The sequence below is a fragment of the Kwoniella shandongensis genome, chromosome 1, assembly GCF_008629635.2.
Source record: "Kwoniella shandongensis chromosome 1, complete sequence".
Taxonomy (NCBI): Eukaryota; Fungi; Basidiomycota; class Tremellomycetes; order Tremellales; family Cryptococcaceae; genus Kwoniella; species Kwoniella shandongensis.
The window spans coordinates 386,446-399,589 of record NC_089287.1 but is presented as its reverse complement, the minus strand read 5'-3'; the positions used below and the strand labels follow the sequence as shown (position 1 = coordinate 399,589).

At 48.9% G+C, this 13,144-nt stretch overlaps 2 protein-coding genes across 2 annotated transcripts; one reads left to right on the top strand and one right to left on the bottom strand.

Annotated features, from left to right (window-relative positions):
- Positions 1–3,257: 3,257 nt before the first annotated feature.
- On the top strand, positions 3,258–4,740 carry CI109_100154 (uncharacterized protein; the record flags this gene model as incomplete). Its single annotated transcript, XM_032006880.2, has 4 exons — positions 3,258–3,337; positions 3,709–3,936; positions 4,066–4,239; positions 4,287–4,740. The coding sequence occupies 4 exons, from the start codon at positions 3,258–3,260 to the stop codon at positions 4,738–4,740; spliced, it is 936 nt and encodes a 311-aa protein (XP_031858799.2).
- Positions 4,741–5,515: 775 nt separating this feature from the next.
- Positions 5,516–9,975, bottom strand: CI109_100153 (uncharacterized protein; the record flags this gene model as incomplete). The annotated part of the gene is made up of 6 exons (XM_065966731.1): positions 5,516–6,268; positions 6,320–6,655; positions 6,718–7,037; positions 7,093–7,262; positions 7,321–8,569; positions 9,135–9,975. 6 exons carry the CDS (start codon positions 9,973–9,975, stop codon positions 5,516–5,518), a joined length of 3,669 nt encoding a protein of 1,222 aa, XP_065822803.1.
- Positions 9,976–13,144: the final 3,169 nt, after the last annotated feature.

The following is a 13,144-nucleotide window of genomic DNA, read 5'->3' as shown; positions in this document are numbered from 1 at the left end:
ACCCAGTGGGTCACAAGCGCACCACTCTGTGGTCTGAGGGCTAAAGGCATGTCATTCCCACAGATCAGTTCTGGCCTGATTCTGTCCCTCTCACCTTTGGTCATCTGTGACAGTCTTGGAATACTGCTATCAATTTACCTATATAATGCAGTCTGCTGGCAGCTCTGAAACACAGTCATAGCCATCACATCTGGTTCTCTTCACAAGCACTATTATATATGACACAAGCATCACTCAACCCCAAGCTTCTAACTCTGAATCGTTCTACACCAGCTATTGTTGTTCATCTTCTCTCCATTGCCATCCCTTTCTCCAGCTCACTGGGGGTCTTTTCTGCATCTCTCATACCAAGTAGGAGCTTTGCAAGCTCACCGGTCAGAGAGAACTGAACTCAGCGGGCAATATGTTCAGCACTGAAGGGGATACGGTACAGTGAGAGCTGTTGGGTAAGACCATCCTCTTCGTCATTCTCATATGTCAAGAACAGATGATTATCCTGATCCCGATAGACTGGAGTTGCCTCAATTTTGAGAAAGGTAGCAACTCGATCATGATGGCGAGGTCCGCTTGCTGCAACTGCTACCAATGTGTCATTGGGCAAGCGCCGTCCTGAGGGCAAGGGGTGACGACTCAGACAACCTACCCCCAATTATGTGTTGTCAGTCATGTTTTCTTCTGGGGTGTGAGAAGGTGATAGCATTACGCACTAAGTGTCATCTCTCGCACGAAGTGTAAGACTGGTTCATTGGAGGGGACAAGTTGATTTGTAGTCATGGAAGCACTTTGATGCTTATACCCAGTGTTCCACAACATCACCGCCTTGTTGCAATACTGGCATTGGGTGAAAAGAGTTGAAAGCTCTTGCCACAGCGCCCCACCAATCTCTCCTGTCACATGTGTCGTTACCTGATGATACTGGTGTCGACTATTGTAGGTGGGACAACTCTGGTGTGGGCAACGAATGAGAGTCACTGCCTTCCATGTGAGGTCTTCTTGGCTATAGTCATCAACACGCTCAATGACCTCTCCATCATCTGGGATGTACATGAAGCCTTGCCTACCCCCGTCGGTGCTGCTCATTCTGTGGGACAATGGTGTGTAAAATTGGCAATATGTACTGCTTCCTTCAGATACTTTGCTGAGTAGGTGTGTGACTGAATGTGTGTGAATGCTGTTCAGGAGAAAAGGCAAGAATAATTAGGCCAGGTGAGCTCAACTGTTGCTCAAATACATGATGAAGTACTGTACACCAATCTTGCTGTTGAAAATGTTCAAAGGATGCAACATTGGGTCAATGGAGAGCCTCAAAACTGGAACAGTGCAGACAAAAGGGATTATCTGTGGCTCTAGCCACAACAGACACATGTATGTTTGACTGGAAGCATTATGTAACATATCTGTTGCATGTTAATGGAGGATTATCCCCTGCTTGATTCTCACATTCATTCCAAGGACATGTTTTGGATAGTTGTTGTATGACGGCTAAATGGACATCTTTCATGCAGAACTGTCAACTGACTGCAGAGACCTATGTTGCTACAACTGTAGCATGCTGTACTGAAATTGAAGGAGCTGTCATCCTCATCCCTGCTCCACCAAGGGTGTTGTATAGCAATTTTTGATACCTGATCAGCTGCTAATGACAAGACACAGTAAACTGATTGGTAGAGTCTCATTTGGATACCAAAGTATTTGAGACAGGACTAGATCTTATGCACAATGCCTACTCCAATCCATAAACATACTGCCTACTTATCTACAATACCATCCTTCCAACATTTATCATGCTTCATCTCTATGTACAATGAGATCCACACTGCATACTGAACAAGATGTAACTCCCAGTCTTTGCCGCTGTCACTTTCAATGTTCTGCAGTCCTCTCAAGTTCAACCGCTCCAGCTGGGTTGTCTAGCTCCATTGGTCGATTGGCTATCTCCATTGGTGACACAAAGTGACAGATCGCTCATCCCACGCAGGACAGTGGCACCGTCAGTATCAGAGGCAGAGGTGTCAATTGTTGCTGGGTACACCCTGAGGTAGCGGTCCTCTTCATCATCAGAATCATCATCGAAAGTCCATTCCGATAGTTGGAATGCACAGTTTGTGCTGATTGTAAGTTCAGCATTGATATTGAATGCTTCTTCTTCCTCCAAAGTAGGATCAATGACACCGACATAAGTCTGTCCGGTCCGGAGGCGCCAGCTACCATTGTGGGCAGCGTGGAGTCTATGATGCCAGAAAAGGTCAAAAATCAGTTTCTGTGATATCATCACAGTAAGGCTGAGCGCACTCACTGTTGAGCAATAGAATTGACAATGCTGGGACTGGATGGGGTCTCTGTTGCAATTCTTGGAGGGAGTTTTGAAGGAGGATTGTTCAGAACCATCAGGTTTGCAGGACATTCACGGCAATCAATGACAACACCCAAAGTTGCTTTCCATAGTCGTAAACTTTCTTCAGTGTATGGGGTAACTTTGACAGCTTGAAGACTATTCCTCCCCTCTTTGTCACAGGATGGGCATGAGACATGAGCTATCTGCGGTGCGGTGTCGGACACCCCGGAGACCGGTGGGCGAAACCAGGTCTGGAACTCGCATTGACGTATGTTGCCATAAGTGTGGCCTGGGTCACGGTGAACAGCAACCTGGAGGTTGTCATAGTTGTTGCTTGAAGCAGATATGCCCTGATTGTTGGTGACAGCAGGTGAGGTGGAGTCGCTCATGTTGTCTTGAAAGTCTTGTGGCCTTGTGGTCTTGTAAGTTGATGGTGTGGAAATCGCTTTGGGCAAATTGAATGTATGCAAAAGAGAGGGAAAGAGGGAAAGAAAGAGAGATTTTGTTGCCGCTCTGTTCTTGTATGGTTATGGAGACACAGTATACTATGTGCTTTGATGCTTCCATGAAAGGATGAAGTTGTGATGAAGGGAAGGATACAGCAAAACGGCAAGGATGTGGCAGAGCCACCAGTATGACTGCCAAGCAGCAGTCTTAGCAACCACTTTACCCCATGTCACATTGTCTATGTGCGTGGCGACGAGGTGAAGTTCGAAGCTCAATGTACATCCCATTGCCAACTGATTGAAGTCGCATGCAAATCGAACATTGGAAAGTATCGGTTGATTTCAGTACCGATTTCCCCTTTCTCCGTCTCTTGAATGTTGCCGTTGAGCCGTACAACCTGTAGAATGGAGGCACTCAAGACTTGCCCCGGCATATCGTGGTCCATCTCGTCGGATGCATCGGCCCCTCCCGTGGCATGCAGTACGGTCAGGTTAATGATGCTGCTCCGGGCTCCCAACTGAACACTGACGAAGAAGCTGTCTCTTCTAGTGCAAGGTTTACCTACCACCGGCACATGTTTGGACTGCCAGCAACATACGATGGATAGGCGCCATCAATTCTCGTTTTGGATGGCTCATTGATAGAGCGGGTCCGTGCACTACAATATACTCAACTTCACTCTTCGTCACCCTCATGTCAAGTATCATGCAGTGTAATCGTCATCTTTCATCTTCCTTCTTTACATATTTCTCTTCCGATTCTAGTCAATACTGTATACCCCCGCCTCACAGCCAGCGCTCTCACATCATCTCTCAGGGGTAGTAAACTATTCAGACTGATCGAACAACAACGAAAGGCAGTAAGCGGCCTCGTGAGGGTACTTAAGACGATACTGGTTCATCTTCCTCGTGCTTACCGGACCACAGAGTCACGCTTAGCGTTTCCCATCCGAGAGCAAACTACCTGTTCAATCTATGCACTATGACATCTGGAAGCTCGCCGTCAAACACTGTTCCTTTTCCTCTACCAATTCCTCTTCCTCGTGGAAATTGGGCTTCTTTCTACTCAAACCCACCTCTTCAAGCTCCGGTGACCAATTCGTCTCCTTCTTCTGCTGCGAACGTTAGCCGCGAATATTTTGATCATTTAGTCCGGTGAGTGCGATACAGCCTTCCTTCCCTGCTTCCATGTATTCCTTAAGTTTTGCGAGATCCAACGTTAGCCATGCTCGGACGTTGAATTTTGATGGTCGATGCACCTCTTTGCACTCCCTTGCAACATAGATCATACGAGGAATTGCAACACCAAATCGCTCAGACCAATCTGACTGTCACCAACCCCCAACGACGACTCGCCATGACTCAAGATCAAGCCGACGCGAATGCAGCAGGCTGGGACGAGGAAAAGCAGAAATTCAAAGCTGAAAGCGTCTTACCGTCCGACTTCAATGGGGTATCGTCAAAGGCGATAACGATATTCTGATTGAAGAGAACACACAACTCAGATCGAGTAACGAAGATCTCAAAGCGCAGATTGAGAAGATCAGGTCTGAGAATGAAGATCTGAGGAAGGCAAACAAGACACTCAAGTCCGAGAATGAAGTCTTGAAGAATAAAAGTAGGACAATTAAATCAGAGAACGAAGGTGTCAAGAAGCAGGACATGACACTCAAGACCGAAAAGAAGCCTAGAGAAAGAGAGAACAAGTCTCTCAAGTTCTCGAGCGAGGATCTGAAGAAGGAAAACAAGAAGATCAAGATTAGTCACGACAATACTGATTTCGATCGTCATCAAATTTCGGCTCACAGTGCACGATTAGACTCTCACTCTACAAAGAGAGACCGCAGACTCGAAAGCGGTCATCAAGCAAGCGCCAGCACCAGCACCTACCTACCTGACGAACTTGAAGCAAAGGACGTCCAGGAGAACGACTACGACTACGATGATTACGGCTGGTAGACCGTGGCTCAAGCTGGTATGGTTGATCACAGCTGGTGCTGACTACGACTCGAGGTGAGACCTGAGCCGAAATAGGAGTTACTAGATTTGCTCACTTTGTATTTACCTTACCTCGAAGACAATCACAATAAGCAGGTCAATCTCACACGTTCGAGTCCCTTCTAAGCCGCTTCACTTCTCTTCGCTATCATTCTTTCCAATGTTGATACAATCCTGTTCTGCTCATTCTGTCGATTCGTTATGCTCTCATACATACATGACGTTACTGGACTCTGATACGCACATATGCATAGGGATCATATTTCATATTGTTCAGCCTTTCGTTGTGACCCTTCGTAGAATCTCTGCACTCCGCTGTACTGATTTGGGAAGTGCGATCGCGCCACTTTACCTCTCCTATTGATATGCGACAAATGACACATGCCACCTGACTGGGTAGGGTCCATTCCTGCTGTGACACTTGCCTATGATAATGCATCCTAACCTAGCCTAGCCTAACCTGACCTGACCAACCAAACGCTACACATACAACCCTAACAAATATGGGCATATAACCCTACTCAATCTGCGAAATGATGAGAAATGAAATGAAAACGAGACTCGGATTGAAATACTGCAGACTAGTTGGACTACGATTCTGAATATGATACTGTATGTACAAACAAAAGCAGATGTCTGAAATGATGCTTGTTCGAAATCCATAGATCTCCCTCTCCAATTAAATCGGACCCTCACACTCCCCTTTGTACTCTCACCTCAGATCGATCTGCCGCTTCTAGGCAAATGGACCCCGTGGCACTATCACCACTTCGGGTGTCGACATCCTCCTTACATCGTTCCAACCCTCCACTCCTAGACTTTCCACATTGACACCCGCTGCTTTCGCAGCAGCGGCAATAGCACCCGGTCCACCACCTCTTGACCAGGATGTCATCCTCGATCGTGTCGTATCGTTGACCAACTTCGCATGGTATACCGCACGCATCGCTTTGGTAGCTGGTGAACCTGCAATACTATCGATTTCCGATTGGTTGCCTATACCAACGTATGAGCCACTCGGAGTGATCAAGGGTGAAGACGAATTGTCGATATCGCCGTCGATTGTCGCGGCGCTCGTACTTGGTGTGAGACTCGCCATCAACGATGTAGGGAGAAGAAGTGGGAATAGAGTCTTGAATCGTTCATCGTGACTCGCTCCTTCCACAGGAGGTTGAATCAATCCTCTCATATCTTCACCTTCCTCCTCTTCTCGCTGTAACAACTCGTCCAATCGACTTTGCCACAACGCTCTGTTGTCCGAGCAGCTGTCCGCATAGGGTTGTAGTTCCGGAAGAGCATCAGACACGGCCTCGAACAGCGGTTGGGTGAACAAGTCGATGAAACCAATTTGACCTTTCGCTTGTAGACACGCGTCCGCGGAGGCGACGACCGATACGGGAAGATCGAGATCTTGTTCGAGAGATGCTTGCTTTGCCCATTCTTCGAGAAGAACGGAAGACCAGTGTTGAGAAACGTCGATCGGTCGAGTCTGAGCGAATGTCAGCTCGTTCTCCATTGTATCGTATAGCACTTCACTCACAGGATTACTGATATCCGCACACTTGATCAACGCTTGACAGATCATGATTCTATCATCTTCATCTTCCCCAACTTCTCCATCTCTCAAACGTTCATCAAACTCCTTCAATCTCTGGATCCAAGCGAAATGCAGACTCATGTCGGTAGCCAGGACGGACGAGTACAAGATCTTTCGGAAAGCTTTCTGGTCGAGTTCCGTAGAGGTGGCGATGGGTTGACCCTCAATCAAGAAGCCGAAGCCGTGTTTTCGAAGCAGTTGCACAACGAGCATGCAGTGCATGTTCTCGAGGACAGACTTGTCTTCGTAGACCTGAGATAGAGGGACTTTTGCGTTTTTCTGCGAAACAAGGATCGTTATCAGCTACTGTCTAGCGATTTGAAGGTTGTCACCGCACTCACCATGAACGCATTACTCAGACCCGGATGTCCGACATCGTGACCCATCGCTGCGACGAGAACAGCAAGCACGTCCTGCGGTCGCATGACTTCTCTGGCTCTGACAGTACCCACACCCAATGGTTCCTCAATCCCGTCATTTCTTTGCCAAGCCGCTTTCTGGGGGGTCCAGTCTCGCATATACTCGAATGGCGGCGCGACACCAATATTCACCAAGAACATGTAGGTAGCTTGAAGGACGTCGATGGCGTGGACGTAGTTGTGATAAGGATTGGGCGCGTGGTAGATAGCTCTGATAGCATATAGGAGACGGTTTACTTGTTCTGCAAGCTCACAGTCAGCCTGAGCTCCATTCCACACAAAGCGGAAGAAACTTGCCTCGTTCGATTCGCAGCTCCGCCAGTCCCTCGCAGCTCAGAATACCTTCAAACATCAAACAGGCCACTCTGTAAAGATCACCCTCAGCCAGGTTGTGCGGCTTGAAATTCCAAGTTGCAAGGTGGTCGACCAATTTCTCCCGTTGTTCCTTAGACAACGGTGCAGACAATCTAAACAACGGACAATATCAGCTTTTCATTTCCCTTGGGTATCGACAGGTGCACGCACTCTTCATAATCACTCATCTGGACCTCAATAGTCATGACTGTTTGGTAGTACATTGCGCTCAGCAATTCTGCCAACTCTGTATCTTTCCCTGCTTCCAGATCATTTCCGTCGCTGGACATCTGACCTGGCCTGAAGGGCGATTTGATCGAAGCAGCGGGAGCCTGTTTCGTCTTCGTAGGTGTCGCTGGAAAGGAGAAGCCCTCCTTGATCTGATTGAGAAGCCCTCCGGAAGACTGTTGCTGTTTGGGAGGCTCGAAAAGGGCTGAAGCGCGTTTCAACGCAAGTGCGAGACCGCCAACATCCACGCTTCGTCTTCGAGAGTTGGGGAGAGGCTGGAAGGAGAACAAGTATGAAGCTGCAAGGGGATAGGACAGATTGTAGTCCGAATGAGCGAAAGGATCGTGATCGTCTATGGTCGATGACGCCGCAGGAAGTAGGTGAGAGGTGGTTGAAGCTACACTGCTCTTCCTTGAAGGTGCTGTAGTGATTTTGGTAGCCGATTGTCGTCGTAGCGGCACAGGCCCAATGCTCGGACTGCCGTTTGACGTTCTTCTTTGGGCATTGCTGTTGGCCACAGCCGCACTCAATACCTTCTCTCCCTCATGTTCTCCACCCATACTCAAAGCTGTGGGAGGGAGTACCACATGTGTTTCTTCCGGAATTGCGGGTTCGACCAGAGTCGAGTTGGGTGAAGGAGATCCTCGCCCTCCCAGAGAGAACGCGGTGCTAGGTGATAATCTTCCTTCTCGATATGCTTGGACAATCTTCTTCACCATGGTTGCGGTTCCGAAGTCATAAGGTGGTTTCAGTACACCTGCAGCCCCTGCCGCGAGACACTTGTTGATGGCTGTTTGCGATAGCCCCGGATTGGCGGAATAAGCGAGGATGATAGGTTTGGATGATCTCTTCGGTGTCTGCCCTTCCACTGAGGTAGAGCTCTGCCCAATGTCTTGTGACATATCAGCGACACGTCGGATCTCCTCGGTGGCTACAGGCAACCACTCGTCTTCCGTTCGCTTAACGCGATCCAATAGATCTTGCTGGAAACAAACGGCGGTAGGGGTCGTACCTTGGTTGAGAAGCAATGACAACGACGGGAAGGCAGGTGAGTCTGATAGAGGGATGAGGATGACGTGTGTGAGAGGTTCAGCCGAGTCTGTCTGTCGTACAAGTGAGGCCGGAGCGAATTGCGAATGCTGTGCGGGGTCGAGTAGTTGTGGAAGGTGAGAAGTGTGACGAATGACGGTCACTGGAAGAGCAAAGATGGTGTCAGGTTGATCGCTCGGGTTCAAAGCTGCTTGCTGAGCTTCTTCTCCAGACGGAAAGCACAGAATCTGTCGGAAAATGTGGAGGAAGAATACAATGGAGTGCCGCGAGAGATGGAGGGAAACATGATCTAGATATGCGGGGATGAGAGAAACAGCAGGAATACTGTGGTAAGGTGAAACAAAGTTCATCCCAAAAGAAAGGAAAGAAGTGAGACCTTCAAGGCACAACCGAAAGACCAACTTTGATTGACGATCCTCCTTTCGAATAGCAAGGGAGGAAGGTAATGAGTGGGAACGGGAAAGGAGGATATATGGGAAAAAGGGAGTCCTCGGTGACAGAACAGAAAGGGGAGCGGAGGAGGGGGCTATGTACACGGGGCGCGGAAACACAGAGACACAGAGAGAAACGCTAGAACACTGCGCTCGGACCGGTCGCTACAGACGATCAAGGTGCCTGAGGGGAAGGTGTCGACAACCTCCACCCCGAAGCACCCGTCCCTTTACGCTTTGTTCTCCCCTTCCAGATCAAACCAAACACAAACTCACCTTCTAATCCACTCTCTCTAAGATTGCCTACCACCTCATCTGCTTCCCAGCCAGGTCTATTTCTACCTTGTCCACTGCTGTGATTCCCACCGAAACCTGATGGACCCGCTAGACTGGCTCGCGAATTCGTTAACCCGGCCATGAGACCTGGGGCTATCACTCCACTTGCTGTTGGGAGTGTCGCTGTTTGAGGTCGACGTCTGGCCGATCCACGGGGTACGGCCATCGTTGACGATCTTTTCGCTCCAAAAGCGGGCGGACGACCAGACGGTGACGAGGACGCCGGTTCTTCTTTCGGTGTGGGAGGTTCGAATCGTTTTTGACCAAAAGGTGGAGGAGCGGGTTTGGAGTTGACAGTCGGGACGCTCTCGGAGGAGGAAGGAGCAGAAGCAGTAGGTGAAATATCGTTTGAAGCGAATGCTGCTGTGATTGTAGTTCCCGTCCCTAAACCTGGCGCCAAACTCAATCTCCTACTAGCGACCACAACATCGTCGACATCCCTCTGCTGACCCGTCGTTCTGCTCGACGACTGCTCGTCATTCGACATCTTTTGCAGCTGAGGGATGGTCGAACTCGACTGTCTCGTCGTGAGAGGAGAGGGTCGTGCCGGTCGAACGTTGGGCGCAGCATGATGTTGAAGATGCGCAGATGGAGGGAGGACGACAAGAACGGATAGGGGTACGGAGGAGGATTGACCGTTGCCGGTTGATGAAGAGGAAGGTGTCATGCTGTTGGAAAATGTAGCGACGAATCGACGCAAATCGACCAGACTGCGCTTTCGTTTGGGCGACTTTGGTCGTTCTGGTCTGCGAGTGGTGAAGAGATTATTTAGCCCCGGCATGGTGACGATTTCAAGGATAGCTGGAGGACTTTGAAAGAATGGAGAGCGAAATGAGAAGACGAAACGAGGGGATGGAAAGAAAGGAAGGATAGAGAGGGGATTAGAAAATTGGGTTGCGGTGGTCGGATGGAAAGGCAAGGCTAACTGGCTGCTCACTGTTGATTTGATTGATTCCAAAAGCAGTACGAGGATGTACACTTACACTAGTGCGTTCGTGTGTAATTTGGCGTTTCGGATCGGAGCCGACTACCAATCAATCGGAAAGCAAGCGTGAAAGTCAAAAGGGGATGGTTCCCTTTCCAGACCTACAGTGGTGACGTGAATGAAGGAGGACCACGAGCTACCTATGACTATTACCAGTTGGTGCCGATCACCGCTTCCGAGACCTCAAGCAAGCTGATCACCGCCAAAAGAAGACTGGAAGAATGGGAAGGATAGGCCGGTAAAGGGAATTTTAAGTGATAATCTCGTAATATGTTAACGTTATCGTCTCGACGACCGAGCCTATAAAGTCGGATAAATCAAGCCAGGAAAGCGATTTGTTGTTGTGATGGGATGGTACTTGGTGTCGTGTCGTGCAACGATGTCCGGTGTACGGTGTGATGTGATTGGGTATTGAAGCTGAAGCGATGAAGAAAGGTAAAGGGCGGAGGGAGAAAGGAGGGAGAAAGGATCTCTGGGATTTTTCCTTTTTTTCGGATGGGACTGATGATCCCCGTTCCTGATCAAAATCGAAGTGAGATGTAATGCTGTATGGGCTGTCGGTGTGGTTGTGTGTGGTGTACCCGCAGTCACAACGACGAGATAGGCAAGTTACTATTGCACGATGCAGAGAGTCCTGCCGATCCGAAGAGTATGACGTGATTCACACTAGTGATAGAAGATGTTAATGAAGCAGAAGAAGAAGTTCTTTTTATTGTGAGAGATGGCTTGTATGCGGTAACTGAGTGATGAGAGATGATCTGCGTCCGAACTCCCTGTGTTGGTCGGTTGGTCGGTTGGTCGGTCTATTAAATCGCACTATGTCCGATGGTCCGTAAGTACGCCAAGTCTATATATGGATAGAATGACTATCTGGGGTCACTCTCATAATGGTGAGATAATGGTGAGGATAGTGCGGCTATGACAAACTCTTCTGCTGATAATGGAAGGAAATGAAGACGTATCAAATGAAAAGTGCCAACATCAACAGAGAGGCAAAAAAGTTAAGTTCGCATACTGGAAAAAAGGATCGACGGGCCCCTTTGTTAGGCTTTACCCTACCAAACCCGGCGGTGACGGACGCGCTGCCAGTATCACACGCTTCAGAAACGAGCAAAGTACCGTTCACTTCCGAGCTTTGTGTGCATATCTCAACCGCACTGCACTGTACTGAACTGAACTGCATACAGCGTCCCAAGCTGACTTGTTTGGAAGCTATCTTTTGAACGAGTAGATAAGTGTATGGGACCTCATCAAGTTGGTTAAATTATTGCCTGAAAGGGGCCCGTTTTTTGCTTTAAACGTTTTTCTGGCGGGGCTAATCAATCAGGATAGGCACGAAGCTAGTGAATTTTAGCGTACTTTGATACCACTTTTCGTTACAGAGCACAGTATCACTTGTACTTATCTTGTGAGCCAACTCCCCTTTCCGAGCATCTTCCAAGCATATCCACTTCCGTAGCGGCTCAAGCACGACTCACGAACTTCAAATTGGAAGAGATCGTCGTCGTCGGAAGACTCGGGCGGCTCGTTCCGCGGTTATTCCGAGGACACGTCACGCAAATCAAACAGCATGACACTTTTGTGTTTTTGGTGTTGGTGCCTGAACCAGCCATGATGCTCGAACGGAAGCAGAAAATGGATGATAGCAGATTGATTGCGATGCCAGTGCTTCTCAGCTTGTGGCATCCTAACGAACAAGTGGAGAAAAGGAACAGACAAAGATAGTCACGATGACTGTTTCTTGTTCCTAGCTGTTGTAAGACGCTGCTGATTGGCGAACTCTGATGCGGACAATCTCGTCGACATCTGCCTGAATGGGTACGGTGGTAGAGGTTCGTCTCTGCCGCACATCCGATCGATTGGCATTCCGTGTTATGCATGTCCGTAGCCAGCGAAGGTCTATCTATTTATCTGAGACACCACTTCTATCTTGGACTACGTGTACCTGCCTGGGTGATCATAAGCCTAAGCTCGTTCTAGAACGGACGTCGCCGAGCCAGCTATCTACTGAAGTGTGATACTTTCCCCCAAACCCATTTTCCTGGTAGGAGAGGCGGCCAAGCTTCCCCGCCACTCGATCACATGTATAAGGTCATCCAACCAAAAGGGGTTGGTTGTAGCAGTTTCTCAGCCAACTTGATTCGACATTCTCAACATTTCGTTGATAGCGGTGAATACCGTACCATGGAGCGACGCTCGATGTCCGGACCATTGCGAGCCCACACATCACTAACACGAGGAAGAGGATACACCTCTGCATCTGGACGAATTCGGCTCGAGACTGACCGACCTCTGGATCTAGTCAGAGCAGAAGTGGCGCTAAGAATCGAAGTCCTGTACGTCTCAAGGAGACGTAGCCCGAGCTGTGGTATGGTGAAACGAGCACATTAAGTCAGTAACTACCAATTCAAATCCGAAGAAGCGATACAGTAGCAGCCACGAAGCCTATCACACTTTGTGCATCGCGTCGCCTTGGGTCCGTCGTGCTGTCAAAGAAGACGTAACTTATTCTCTGTTTTTGACGACGGGTGGAGGTGGTCAAATCACATCAACCTCCACTCGGCTACGTCATGTGTGTGTATTTGGCTGTGTGTGAGTGTGGCGTGGCGCGGCGCATTGACCATCAACAAATACCGAGCAGCATTTCACCAGCTCCTCCACACCGATAATTCCACAGTGATGCATATGCTCGAAGACATGTTGATCGAAAAGGATACAAGCTGACAAGCTGTGCATAGAGGGGCGATGAAACGATGCAAAACAGCGTGCGGGACATCTGTGCACAGCTTGATCGTGCCGTCGTTTGCCAGTTCGTGGCCGTAGAGCAATTCGAGGGAGCCGTTATCGTCGCTGGTCAGGTCCAAATAGCACCTGCACATCAGAACATGTGATTGGAGTCGACCGATTTCATCCTATACAGTCATTGTAGAATTACTCCCGCACAGACTGTTCACGACATTTAGTC